We start from the raw sequence: 15,496 nt of genomic DNA, 5'->3' as shown, positions 1-15,496 counted from the left end.
TATCTATCTCCTATCTATCTATCTATCTATCAATCTCTCATCTATATCCATTATGTGACTGTAACCACAGAGTGTGTTGCCTCCCTACTACCGAATATACAATACCTCTTTGCACCCCAATCTGTCACCTTATAGCAGGACATAATCTCCACTGTTCATGGATCTACAGTCGGCCATACATATGAGATACCGGACCGCTACCCCTCTGACTCCCCCATATACACACACATCATGGCCGTATTTGTATGTTTATTCCAGGTAACACAGGGGGCTAAACTGCTGCCAACCATTTGTTTCTATAGGATCAGACATGTTAAAACCCAACATGCCCCATCCTTATTTCCCCTAATATGCTAATTGGCCGACCCTGCACATAACGTTGTCCTATAAACTATAGAATTCACTTTGTACATTATTTATGACTCCGCTTGCTCGTGTACATAGGTTTAGGGATTCTGTTTACCACATTATTTCCCATCACGCTCCTGTAATTCCGGGAAGCCGCTATACCGCGCTGTGATATATGACTTGTATCTGGGGGTTGGGGGGACGGCGAACATCTATATTCACTTAACCTTATTAAATACGGGATAGGATTTACATTTCGGCATTTCCGTTGACATCCTGAGAGACGGCCCATCAAACAGCTAGTAAATCATGGCTGCCAACGGTAATCGGAACATTCTCAGTATATATCTCTTATATACTGTATACCCCTGTGTGAGCAGAGGACGCATATCCCAAGACATTGATGTATTTTTTTAAACAAACTTTTTATGTCAAACATATTTTTTCACATTTTTTTTTCTCTATTTTATATTACGATCTATATTTTTTTTTTAAAAAAAGTGTTAGGTCCTGCAATTTTCACTCTGGCCACAAAGCCTAATAGACAGATCCTTGTCAATTCTGTAGGGGGTTTTTCTTTGAACCAGTCACCTCATTTAAGTCACGGACAGAATTACAAGAGAAGATGACACCTCTATAGATAATACCACTAGCATTACATCTACTATTGACAATTAATGAGGTCACAGCTTGTCTAGAAGACTCTCTGAGTCCACTCCAGACTACTCTAACCATGGTCATGGTCAGGCTACTATTCCACGACCAAAAATACTCCCCTAATACTTCCTATGCTCTGGTTAAAGACAGAGCTTCACTTTGGTACATAGTGGCTACAACCCATTTTTATTTTTATTTTTTTTTGGGGGGGATGTTGGACCACCCCTTTATACACCCTTAGCTTGAATTCAGTTAAGGACTCCAGTTTGTCATGAAACCAGTTTGCAAGGCTGCAATGCACAACACAACCACTGGGTGGCCGCACACACAGGATATCATTTTGCAACACAATATTGTCTTGAAAAGCTGCTCATCCTATAACTCCCATATCTGGACGTGTTCAGAGGGAAGGCAGGACAGGGCAGAGACCTGGGAGTGGATCTATTTGGGATGAGCAGAAGTTCTGCTTCATCTCCTTCCCGGTGAAAAGATCAGATCTGGTTCTCCCCCTAAATAAAGGGAAGGTCAATTGTGGTCGGGACAAGACACTTAAGATCTGTGGTTACTTTCAGTGCAGACCATGGCGCCTATACTGCACTTTAGTTGACATCCAATATACCCCATAAGGGGGGACGATTGGCCGTCACTAATCCCTGCCATAACAGCTGTCTACATTTAATGTCTGCAGGCATTTATGACACATTAAAGGGGATGTTAAGATTTATCAATTGATGACCTAGCTATCGATTAAAGATCAACTTTGTTTAAGGGATTGCATCCTGAGGAGGAGCGCTGTGCCCTCTTCATACAAAACCAAGCACAGTGCCGTGCCCTGTATAGTGGCTGGGCTTGGTATCACAGCTCAGCCCCACTCAATTGAATGGGACTGAGCCAGAAACAGGCCATGTGACCAACGAACGTGATGCACGCGTCCTGTGAAGCAGAAGTGGTGCTGGTAATGCTACACATCGCTAATCTATAGGATAGGTCATCAATTGATAAGCCTAGATTTCCCAGATATACCGTATCAAAATCCCTTTAACCCTTTGTTATCATGTGGGTAATCCAATATAGCAGAAAATCTGCAGCTTGTCTCCATGCGGTGTATTTACGAACATCTTATTGCATGAATATATTAGAGCATTGTATACCGTACTACCCATAGGCGCCTACTATTGCATTAATCTACACGCCCCTGCCACAGTATAAGCTCTCCACTCTGTTCAGTCGCACAATAGAAGCAGCTCACTGCGGCAATCCTCCGCCAAGGCTTCAACACATTAGAATAAACCCCGGGGCGAGATGTTTTTAGGAAACTCTGTTTTGGAATTAAAACTCAAAAGCAATAAATTCAACATCGAGGCTCGGAGAGTCGTAAAAAATATAAAACTGGAGGAAATGTAATGGAATATTTATACTGGCATCACACTGCGCTAAAAGGTACAAGATGGGATCGGAGCAGAGGAGAATTAGTAAGGGGGTCAGGGCTCCTAATATGATACAGTGCTCCAAATCCCCCGCTTCCCTTCATACAGCCAATGAGTTATAGGGCGTGTCACCAGAACCAGCATATCACCTCAGCCCTGGTGACAGTAACCTATCTATCTGAAGGCTGGGGTGATATGCTGGGTCTGGTGACACTAACCTATCTATCTGCAGGGCTGGGGTGATATGCTGGGTCTGGTGACAGTAACCTATCTATCTGCAGGGCTGGGGTGATATGCTGGGTCTGGTGACACTAACCTATCTATCTGCAGGGCTGGGGTGATATGCTGATTCTGGTGACAGTAACCTATCTATCTGCTGGGCTGGGGTGATATGCTGGGTCTGGTGACAGTAACCTATCTATCTGCAGGGCTGGGGTGATATGCTGGTTCTGGTGACAGTAACCTATCTATCTGCTGGGCTGGGGTGATATGCTGGGTCTGGTGACAGTAACCTATCTATCTGCAGGGCTGGGGTGATATGCTCGTTCTGGTGACAGTAACCTATCTATCTGCTGGGCTGGGGTGATATGCTAGGTCTGGTGACAGTAACCTATCTATCTGCAGGGCTGGGGTGATATGCTGGTTCTGGTATCACTAACCTATCTATCTGCAGGGCTGGGGTGATATGCTGGTTCTGGTGACAGTAACCTATCTATCTGCAGGGCTGGGGTGATGTGCTGGGTCTGGTGACACTAACCTATCTATCTGCAGGGCTGGGGTGATATGCTGGTTCTGGTGACCCTAACCTATCATCCCAGTCCTGCAGATAGATAGGTTAGTGTCACCTGAATCAAACAGGGTTTTCCCCTTGTAAATTGCTGCCTCCACTGCTGAGACATCTTTGTTTTTGTCAATGGCAGTCTTTTTATTGCTTCAAAGAGCTCATTTACATATTGATGGAAATGCTGATGTCTCAGCAAACACAGTATGAATGAGACGACCCTATCCTATCTATCTGTGGGTTGGGTTGATATGATGAGTTTTAGTGACACTCCCATTAAATTACAAAATTCTGTCTGCTACAGCCACCACTAGGGGGAGCTCACTGAATGTTTCTTACATATAGCTAAGGAGTCTAGTGGGAGGTTCTACTCAGTGACTGACAGCGATGAGGACCACCTAAAATTTAGATCAATAACTGATAAGTTCTACTAAACCTTTTCCCACAAACTATACAGTATATCAACCTGCTCGGCTCCTCCCGCTCTATAACCTGCTGCAGTGTGACAGTGAGTATATGAGAGTGTAATACCTCCGCTTGCTGGGTATGACACCCATCTCTTCGCTGTCTCCATCCTGTGTGACTCTTCTGGCTTGCCACCATTCGTCATCGGACGCATTGATGACGTGTAGGATGTCTCCATATTTGAAGCTGAGGCCTTGGCTCGGGAGACCGCTGTCCTTGCTTTTATCGTAGTCAAACATGGCTCTGGAAGAGAAGAAGGAGGAGGAGTGTCATTGGCCAGAGCGTTCATTTATATTCTATCGGAGCAGATGAAAAATGGCGTCACGGCAATCGTGAACATGGGATTTGCCCCCCAACAGGGGGCGTTTTACATCAGTGGTTGACCATACTGTATACATTGTCCTCCATGGTGACTCTGGTGTATGATCCTAAGGGTTACATACAAGTCAAGGTAAAGGTAGAATTTGACAGATCGGTGCTGAAGAGGCCTGGTCTAAGAAATAGGGTGCACCTTTAAACGACTCTGACAAATTCTATAAGACAGCGTTTGGACTCCTTACGGTTTCTGACTGATCATGGATAAGTTGTAGTCGTTGGTTTGGACTCCCGACTCCACCGCCCTGCTACATGTAGTGGAAAAAGAGGCAGATGGGAGGGAGTATCACATGACTGCAGCATCAGACCAAAGGCTGTATCCATGAAAACACATAGGTCTGCGTAGGGGCTGTGTATATAAAACGGTATCAAATTTTTAAAGGGATTTTTCATTAAAATTTAATTTTTTCTGGGTACCACATCGGAATAGCTTTAAGAAAGGCCATTCTTCTTCTACTTTTAGATTTCATCTCCGCATCACCATTTAGTAGAAATCCGGGTTTTCTTCCTGTATGCAAATGAGTTCTCTCGCAGCACAGGGGGCGGTCCCCAGCACTCAAACAGCACTGGGGGCGTCCACAATGCTGCGAGAGAACTCTCCAGCACCACCTTTATCTTCTTCAGGAACGGGTCTTCTTCGCGTCTTCTTCCAGCGCAGGCTTTCAAATTCTAGGCCTTGGGCAGCTGACTGCGCATGCCCGCCGGCCACAAGATAATAGCATCTTACAATACTGTGTAAGCGGCCATTTTCTTGTGGCCGGCGAGCATGTGCAGTCGGCTTTGCCCTAGGCCTAGAAGTTTGAAACCATCTCCAGAAGAAGACGCGTGAAGAGGCCAATCCTGAAGAAGATGGAAGCGGTGCTGGAGAGTTCTCTCGCAGCATTGGGGGACGCCCCCAGTGCTGTTTGAGTGCTGGGGACCGCCCCCAGTGCTGCGAGAGAACTCATTTGCATACGGACGAAAACCGGGATTTCTACCGAATGGCGGCGCGGAGAAGACATCTAAAGGTAGGAGAGCCTTTCTTAAGGATATTCCAATGTGGTACCGAGAAAAAAATTGCATTTTAATGATAGAATCCCGTTAATGAGGATTATGCGTTTTTGCTGATTTTTACATACACTGGAGTGACAAAACCCAAAACCTAGAAACCCTTTAATGTTCCAATAAGGAAAAAATATTTTGTCGTTGAAGTCCCTCGAAGTGATGAATCCTGACTATGAAGTGTATGGACACCCCCCGGCAGCTCCCATAAAGCCTCTTCCTTCAGAGGTAACAGACTGCGCCGATAACAGATGTATCTATAAAATGTATTGCGCACGTGGTCCTCGCCGCACAGTCGCTGCCCCCATAGCAGGCACCAGGGACGGAACGCGTTGCAGCCAGCGACACCCGCAGCAATTAAGAGACGAGCGCGGGTCATAAAGTAAATGTGATTCTCCTTCAGCTGCATGGATGGGCTCACAAACAGAACGGCATTAAAGACTCCCGCAGGAGGCACTACACGTTATTTATCACCGAGAAGACGGCGAGATCCAATAACCGCGCCGGGCTCAACGATTTACAATATGTTTCTTGTGTAGGGGGTACCAGCCCGGCTAACCACGCACAAGTCATATCTGAAAATGGTGTCCTTCCTTATAGGAGACTTGTCAGTGCTGGGAAGGAACATATTCGCACCCTATAATGTTATAGCTATGAATAGAATTCCAGGGCTACAGTGGAAACTGACACTTACATAAGGAGAGTAGTAGGAAGATACTAGATAGTGGTTATTAGTCAGACAGGAGGGGGTCAGGCCATCCTTCTTCTTGACCTGGGTGCGAGTCCGTATGACCCCCATTTATGGTGTGAGCCCACAACGGAGACCCCCATGGATCCGGAGGACAGGATGTATTATACAGAAATCTACTGGGTTGACCAAGATTGGACACTGTGGTCATGTGACCTTATATCAATATCTGAATTATAGACCTTCCCTTTAAGGGGTTAAATCTTATCTAGGCCTAAAAAGATAAAAAAAAAAAAAAAAAAAAATCCAAGTATTTGTTGATCACATGAGTGACTGGTGCGCCATTCTTCTGCTTATTCATTTATTCCTATTCCCTCTCCGCCATAATGATTAATGGCGTATACAGCGGGAGTAGACGGTAATATACAAACCGCCATTTCACTGTCCCGGGAATACACAAATGGTCAAATACCGTGAAAAGATTAATGTTGGATGCTTACTAAGTAACGCCGCCCGAGCATGTGCGCAACGCTGTCATTTCTTAGAATAGAAACTGGGACATAACCTTGAGACAAATGTTTGTAAGATTTTATACACAAGGAGGACGATAAGAGGCCAAAAGGATATCCATGGAGGAGCGGCCCAAGGCTTGCGAGATGTACCATGGCGCTCTATAGACAGGGTCGGAGCCCTGGGCAGAGAGTAAAGTAGAGACCCTGTTTTCTCTGCTTGACTTGTTTCTTATCATACAAGACACACATAAAAAATAAAATTATATATAATTTCCTACTATAAGGAACTGTTCCAAGGATTAACCCCCTGGATGCCGTGATCAATAGCAACCACAGCATCCAAGGGGTTCGAGAGCAAGATTGCACCCCCACTGTCCCCCTTGAACTCCTTGCGATAAGATCACTGGTTTCAAGGGATTGCCAAGGCAGCCAGGAGTCCAGGCCATGGCCTAGTAACTGCCTACGTATAGTTCCAATAGGAACTAATGCACACCTACCAAGCATCCTGGGTTCAGCGGGACAGTCTTGGATTCCGGGTCCTGTATCTTGGTCCTGGTCAGCGGGAGGTATGTCCCAGTTTCAACTCATCTGCATCCAGAGAGGATGCAGATGAGTTGAATACAGTGGTGAATCAGGAGCAGACAGCTCTCGCCTCAGCAATGTGCTCTGCCCTCAGGAGCTGTAAGGGGATGTGATGACATCACTCATATTGCACCTGCAGCTCCCTGAACAGTCCGGGAGCAGAGACCTGAGAAAGAGTGGCAGGGGAGCGAGGAGAGGGGAGTATATATATATATATATATATATATATATATATATATATATATATATATATTTTTGTTACACTTTGGCAGCTGAAGAGGGACATTAAACTGTGGGGTCAGATGGAGAGGGGACAAATTAGGGGGGCAGGCCTATGAGGGGAACACTAAACTTTGGGGGCAGATGGAGGGGCATTAAACTGAACGCAGCTGGAGGAGAAAATTATAATGTGGGGGCATATAACATTAGGGTGACTGTAGGAGCATTATATTGTGTGGGGAGCACAAAAAGAAACGGATGGGAATGGGTGGAGTCAATTTAAAAGTAGGTGGAGCTAAATTTGCCATGCCACACATTTTGTCCCACTTTCTGTCCTTTGAAAGTTGGGAGGTGCGATGTTCTGCAATACTATGTACATATGTATTAGGTTTGAGCGATCGGGATCGGAAAAGATCGGATACCGATCGGCGATCGAGTAAATTTCAAGTAAATCCCACCTTAAAAAGATCGGGAACGGAATTCCAATCCTGATCACTCAACTTACCTGCACAGAAGCGCCGCCGCTTCTCGTTCTCACTTCTCTTCCCTCTACTTCACATGCCTGCAGAGCGCCGTGCGCGCCCCCTCCTCCCAGGCTAGTGTTAGAGATGCTGGGAGAAGGCGGGGCTTGTGGCTTAGGAGAGTGTGGGCGGGTACTGGGAGGGGAGACGTAAGCTGGCGGAGTGAACACCGTAATAACAAAATGCAAACATATTATGATAGAATTGTCTGTTATTACACATGGACCCCGAAACAAATAAATAAAAACTGATCAAAACATGATATGTACCCTAAAGAAAAAAAAAAAAAAATTATGAATTTTGGAAGATGGGGGAGGGAAAATATGTACAAACTACCCTGCGTCATTAAAGGGTTAACCACGAATTGAAATAAAGTCCATTAGAAAGTTACAGAACTTTCCTTATTTGATGATTAAGCTTCATTTGCATAAAATAATTTAATACAATTGGTTTTAATGAGAGCAACATTCTCTGCTTAGAATACAAACTGCTCCTCTCCCTACCCCGGACGCAGCCGCATTCAACGGCTCCAAACACTTTGAAAGCTGCAGTTAAATTTTGATAAGCTATTAAAAAGGTAAATCATTAATATTCATATAAAATATGCTAATATGACATTTTTACTGAACAAAGGAATAAAACTGAATGCTCTGGAGGTTCTCCGGTATGCAGAATTGTATACAGACAAGCGGTCTGTACACGGGTGGAAACAGAGTGACTCGAGGGCCACAGGTAGCGTCTTCAGTTTACCAAAGCAGAAGGCTGCAGACACCATTTCTCACTTTGGAGGACCCAGTATATTAATGCACTCCATAGAAAACACATTGATACAATGTGAGCTGTGTAATACTTCATTTCCCCTGTGGAGGCACTGCAGGGAAATTCAAAACTTGCTGTCAAATTCCCCCAAAGATACCAGTTGATTGCTGATGATTATAAAGACCACGTTTCACTCTGGAACTATTACATAGACCACCCATTGATTATAATGAGAGGTGGTCTAAGATTTCATTTTTCGTGTTAAGGTAAAGAAGGGAAACTGAACATTTGCTGCCAAATTCTACTAAAGATTTAATTTCATGGCTAACGGTTACAAAGACCATTTCTCATTTTGGAGGACCCAGCATGATATATGGTGAAATATGATGATGAAAATAATTTTCATCATGACGCCTGTGGAGGCGCTGCAAGGAAAAAAAAAAAAAGTGTTGCAAAATTCCCCTAAAGATTCCAATTCATTGCTGAAGTTTACAATGACCATTTTTCAGTTTGGAGGATCCAGCAAGTTGAAGCATTACACAAACAACTCATTACTTACCATGAGATATGTGCAATACTTCAATTCCCCTGTGGGGGCACTGCAGGGAAACTGAACACTTGCTGCCAAATTTCCCTAAAGATTCCAGTTCATTGCTGAAGATTACAAAGTCCATTTTTCACTTTGAAAGACTAATTATGATGACGCAATACACAGACAACCCATTGATTGCAGTGAGAGCTGTGTAATACTTCACTCTGCCAGTGGAGGCACTGCAACAGAAAGCACCCGTTTGTCAAATTTCCCTAAAGATTCCAACTTGTTCCTTAAGATTACAATGACCAATGCTCAGTCTGGAGGACCCAACACATTGAAGCAAATAAAGCTATGTAATACTTCATTTGACCTGCGGAGGCACTGCAGGTAAACTGAATGCTTGCTGTTAAATTCCCCTTAAATTTCCACTTTATTGCTGAAGATTACAATGATGATTTCACACTTTGGAGGACCCAGCAAGTTGAATCATTGCACAGGCAACCCACTGATTGCAAAGAGGGCTGTGTAATACTTTACATCTCCTGTTGAGGCACTGCAGGGAAACTGAACACTTGTTGCGAAATTCCCCTAAAGATTCCAGTTCATTGCTTAAGATTATAAAGTCCATTTCTCACTTTGGAAGACCAAGCATGTTGAAGCAATACACAGACAACCCATTGATTGCAGAGAGAGCGGTGTAATACTTCACTCTACCAGTGGAGGCACTGCAGCACAAAACAATTGCTACCAAATTCCCTTAAAGATTGCAAGTCATTGCTGAAGATTACAATGACCATAGCTCAGCACATTGAAGCAAATAAAGCTATGTAATACTTCATTTGACCTGCGGAGGCACTGCAGGGAAACTGAACACTTGCTGCAAACACTCCCTGAAGATTCCACTTGGTTCTAGAGCCCTTCTAACAAAAAGGGGATTAACTCTTTACAACTTTTTGTAAGAAAACACTAATACTATACTACATTTACATTCCATTCAGCATTCGTGTTTTTTTTTTTTTTTTTTACATTGCGCCACTCTTGGCGATGGACTATATTTGGTATTGTAGGTTCGAGTGAATGTAGCTGAGACGTAATACCAGGCGTAAATAAATCATAATATCACATTCCAGGAGGACAGCCTTACATAAACTGTAGTGTTTAAAAAAAAAAAAAACAACAACAACAAAAAAAAAAAATAGAAAATTCCAACTTCAGAAAAGAACGAAATTCTAGGCGTCTTTTCAGGTCCATTGAATTTTGAAGATTGCCGTGTTGCTCGCATCTATAATCCACGGTACAACTAATTACGTGTAACATTTTCAATGCAGAGTTGTCCGCGGCGAAGAGGGAACAAAATAAATCTTCAGAGAGAACGAGCGCGCACAACATCAACGCTGCGGCGCGGAGTTCTATTTCGAGCGGCACAGCCGTAACCCCTTCTCACACGGAACAACCCGCAGCAGAACAGTCATCTCTCAGGCGGTGAAGGACACACAATGAGCACAATGGAGACACCGTTGTTGAGCGTCTCCTGGCAATCCGACATGAAATAATAACACAAAAAAAAAATCCTCAGCGTCCTTGGGCTACGACAAATAAAGCCGGATCCCGCTGTGTAACGAACCGCTAGGATTTTTATTGAAGTTTTGCAGACTATAAAAGGTTATTTAAAGAAGAATCTCATCTAGAAGGGATTGTCTATAATCTTCACTTCCTATAAAAATATAAAAAAAGCAAGAAAAACACACACAAAAAAAAAGACCTGTCTACATCTCTGTGTTTACTGTCTTACCAGACTAGGACAGGAAGGTTCAGATTTCTTCTAACCCCCTTTCAGTGGTGGATTGCAACAAAATTAGGTTGTACAATAGTCCCTGAGTGCAGGACCTGCACAGTATAAGGACCTGCTATAGGTAGTCACATGACCTTAAGTGTGCAGGTCCTCAGGCAGAGTGTAAGTATATGGGGGTGCATTAGCTCAGAGGGTCCAGGCTAGGGGCTGTATATATCTAGAGGGGGTCTGATCAATTTATTTAGGGTGTCTGGTCATGCATTTGTTCTGAGGTCTGTATTTGTTTGGGGGAAACATGAGCAAGTGTTCGCAAATTAGGGTTAAAATGGGATACCTGGGTGAATTGCTCAGATCTCCAAAAACAGCAGGTCTTGTGGGGTGTCTCCAGAACAAAGTGGTTAGTAGTCATCAAAAGTAGTCCAAGGAAGGACAAGGACCAGTTGACTGGTTCATTGAGTGTAGCATGAGTTAAGGGGATATCGTCACTCCATAGGGAGAGACCACCATATAGGTGTGTGGAGTCTTATTAAGCCATGAGCGCTCCACTGCAAAGGAACATGGGAAGAATATGCAAATCTGACTTCCATGATGTAATTAGGATGTCAGTGCCTCAAGTATGCACACCAATAGAGGGCGCTCACTGAGGATGTGCAAGTCTGTCTTCCATGATGTAATAAGGAAGACAGAGTCTCAGTCAAACACACCTATAGAGGGCGCTCCCTTTAACATCATGCCGACCTTCTCAGAGGCCTTTGTTTGCAATGATGTTGGGATTATACCAGATACAGTCTTCTAAGCCAAGAACAGCCGTTTCGATGTACTTGCATCTCATCAGCTTGGCGCAGAGAGGACTGATCTGGCAGAGGTGAGAGGCTTAGACAGGGTTGAGGGGATATCGTCACTCCATAGGGAGAGACCACCATATAGGTGTGTGGAGTCTTATTAAGCCATGAGCGCTCCACTGTGCAAAGGAACATGGGAAGAATATGCAAATCTGACTCTCACCTCTGCCAGATTAGTCCTCTCTACGCCAAGCTGATGAGATGTAAATACATCGAAACGGCTGTCCTTGGCTGAGAAGACTGTATCTGGTATAATTCCAACATCATTGCAAACAAAGGCCTCTGAGAAGGTCGGCATGATGTTAAAGGGAGCGCCCTCTATAGGTGTGTTTGACTGAGACTCTGTCTTCCTAATTACATCATGGAAGTTAGACTTGCACATTCTCAGTCAGCGCCCTCTATTGGTGTGCATGACTGAGGCACTGACATCCTAATTACATCATGGAAGTCAGATTTGCATATTCTTCCCATGAGTGTAGCATGGGGAGTAAAGACTAGCCCACTTAAGTTTGATCCACCGGAACAGCTATCGTAGAGCAAACTGGTCCAAGAACCCATCCCTACCCTTGTTCAAGACTGAAAATGCCTACAATGGGCACAAAGACATCAGAACTGGACCATCAAGCAATGGAAGAAGGTGGCCTAGTCTAATAAACCATGTCCTCTCTTGTATGTGGACAGCTGGGTGTGCGTGCTTCACTTATATGGGAAAGAGATGGCACCCGGATGCACTATGTGAAGAAGACTCTAGTGGAGGCTGTTATGGTCTGGGCAATGTTCTTCTGGAAAACCTTCTTAAATATCGAAAATAATTGTAACTAGGAATAATTATCTGTTAATCCAGTGGGATCAAGCGAAATTCAAAAAGATCCTGGTATTCGAGAATCCGAAGTGACAAATGGTGAATATAAGATGGTGTCCTCCTTTCTAATATCTGTGTCCAGAATGTGGCACGTGACCAGCCATGGCTTAAGTCTATAAATTTTGCAAACGGTCAAAAAAACCGAATGTCGTTCTCAGCCTCGGGCACCGCGTGGATAGTAAATTATTTTAACACGAGCGCTTTTCTAATTTACTTTTGTGGTTACCTGATCTGAAGTAATTGACTTTTGTGAATTCATTAGTTTTCGAAACGGGGGATGGAAAAGTAAATTAAGTCTGAAGATCAATAGGAAGGAATCCTGAAGACGACGACAGTGGTCGAGTTAACGCATATGGAAGCCAGAAGATATGAAGCCTGGCCAGAAGGACATGGTCGGATCTTCTGCTTAGTGGCAACAATTCTTTTGGCAATGTGATTTGTCTAAGTATATTACATGACGTTCCATTTCTACATCATCATTGACCAGCTCATTCTGAAACCATCAGCAGCCTTCGGTCTACTGGGAAGGTCTTCCACCAGAATTTAGCCTTAGTCCACGTGGAGCCACAAAAATGAAGCCATGAATCATTCCACAAATATTTGAAGGGGTACAGGTCAAGCCTTGGTCGAAGCTATCAAGTTCTTTCACAGCATTGGATGCCAACTACATGGACCATGCTAGGCTAAAAGAGGTTTTTGGGCTTTTGATATTGATGATGTATCTTTAGGACAGGTTAACAATATGGTTAGGGATCCAACACTTGGTGGCCCCACCAATCAGCCAGTTTAGGCAGTCATGGCTGTAAGCAAATAACCATGTATTCTTGGGATTTACCCCACCCCTCTGGTATTGTTGATCTATCCAAAAGACAGATCTTCAATACAGATTGATAATGTAGGTAATGAATCAAATTCTTTACGAGTTCGCCAAAATTTTTGGATTCGGTTGAACCTGATAGTTCACTTTTATAATCTGGCATCCTCTTTGATAATCTTCTAACCTATTCCGGCCTCCTGGGCCACGTAACAAGCCAACAAAGTGTCATGTCAGCAGCATGCTCGGGCCCATGGTGTCAACCAGGAGGACGAAGGACTAGAAGACTACAGTGAAGGAGTGCTGGAAATGGCAAGGGAACCCAGGTGACGGAAGGTGAGTAAGTTTGCTCAACTCCTGGGGGGCAAACAGAGTGAATATTCGTGAAACAAACCTTGCGAGGTTCTAGTCATCAATATCAAAAGTCTGGCGAACCCATTCAAAAAAATGGGACTTCCCAAAGATATACCGGGTCAGTTACAATCATACAGCGACCCCTTGTGGACTTACTGTAAAACCGGAAGACCCCTTTAAAAAGGATCTTCACTTGTCTTCTGAATATTGGTTCTGACAATAGCTCAGGTTTTTCCAAAAGAATTTGGTTGTGACCATTTACTGGTCCTCATTGAGGAGATCCAGTTGGTGTTTGGACTCGTAATGGCAGGTCAAAACATGCAAATTAGGTTCACATGCGTTGGAGTCTATGGGGTCCATGGGTGTCCACGGGTAACTGCTCTTTTAGTGGAAGGGCTCCCCATCAAAACCCAAACGATGGAGAGTCCAGCACAAGTGTGAACCTAGCCTTATATTAGCCAAACCAGACACCCATCTGTAGACAGCTGACTCGGTAAGGAGATGCTGGTCGGCAGAGTGAGATTTAGGAAAGCTAGGTACCTATAGTATATGGAAACCTATTACTTCCTGGGACTTGTAAGTCACGTAGAAATATCCAGAAATTCAACAGGAAATCACATGATCACATCATTTCCATAAATACACGTTTAAATAAGACCTCACAAATTTCCATCACAAAGAACATCAGAAGACATCGGTGGCATTCATCCCCGTACACACAGGCGGAATATATAACTGGGAAAATGTCACGAAATGGAATAATTATCATCAGAATAATCATATAATTATTAGTTTATGTAATTAAGGATATTACGGCTGTCACTGTGTGCAGGAACGCGCTAAATGGATGAAGAAATTCATGGGACGTTTGCCGTTTCTGCAGTCGGTGTGATGTCTAAATAATTTTAAAGTTTTGGATAAAAAAATACAGCAAATGAATTTTAAGGGCTGGTCTACTTTTTACAACCAGTTTTTGGTGGGAATTGCAGAATAAACTTTGGGGTTTACCTTTGTGGTTAATTACAGGTGGGGGCTGTATACCTCCTTTCAAGCTGAAACTTCCATTAAAGCATAGACCAATATAGCTCATAAGTTATTAAGTTATCCATGGACGGTCTGCTCTAGTACAGAGCTATCTGAATGGCTCTGCCTGATCATAGAGAGAACTGTGCAGTCATACAGTAAAAACAAGAGAGAGAGAGAGAGAGAGAGAGAGAGATATGGGAACTGTGAGGAGGAAGAAAGCGTCTCATCTTTTTTTACATTGGGGTACATACAAATAGACATATGACAGAGAGAATATTAAATAAAGGTAGTGTGGACATAGCTTAAGAGAGAGAGAGAACAACGTAGCTGTAGCAGAGAGAGAACTGTGTGACTGCTTAGTTAACAGAGAGAGAACTGTAGTTGTACAGTAACAGAGAGAGAACTGTAGTTGTACAGTAACAGAGAGAACTGTAGTTGTACAGTAACAGAGAGAGAACTGTAGTTGTACAGTAAGAGAGAGAACTGTGTAGTTGTACAGTTAACAGAGAGAGAACTAGTTGTACAGTAACAGAGAGAGAACTGTGTAGTTGTACAGTAACAGAGAGAGAACTGTGTAGTTGTACAGTAACAGAGAGAGAGCTGTGTAGTTGTACAGTAACAGAGAGAACTGTGTAATTGGACAGTAACAGAGAGAGAACTGTGTAGTTGTACAGTAAAAACAGAGAGAGAGAGAGAGAGAGATGGGAACTGAGAGGAGGAAGAAAGCTTCTCATCTTTTTTTACATTGGGGTACATACAAATAGACATATGACAGAGAGAATATTAAATAAAGGTAGTGTGGACATAGCCTAAGAGAGAGAGAGAGAGAGAGAGAGAGAGAGAGAGAGAGAGAGAACACAATGTAGTTGTAACAGAGAGAGAACTGTGTAACTGCT

At 43.6% G+C, this 15,496-nt stretch overlaps 1 protein-coding gene across 11 annotated transcripts in view; it reads right to left on the bottom strand.

The window, feature by feature from the left end:
- DLG2 (discs large MAGUK scaffold protein 2) overlaps window positions 1-15,496 on the bottom strand; it is a 1,022,754-nt gene that overhangs the window by 33,520 nt on the left and 973,738 nt on the right. For all 11 annotated transcript variants that reach the window (XM_075266199.1, XM_075266200.1, XM_075266207.1 and 8 more), the window contains one exon: window positions 3,745-3,921. In XM_075266199.1, the coding sequence (XP_075122300.1) occupies window positions 3,745-3,921 (177 nt within the window). The remainder of the gene's footprint in view (window positions 1-3,744; window positions 3,922-15,496) is intronic.

This window comes from Leptodactylus fuscus, chromosome 2, assembly GCF_031893055.1.
Source record: "Leptodactylus fuscus isolate aLepFus1 chromosome 2, aLepFus1.hap2, whole genome shotgun sequence".
Taxonomy (NCBI): Eukaryota; Metazoa; Chordata; class Amphibia; order Anura; family Leptodactylidae; genus Leptodactylus; species Leptodactylus fuscus.
Note: the sequence above shows the minus strand (reverse complement) of the source record. Positions and strands in the feature narration are given on the sequence as shown.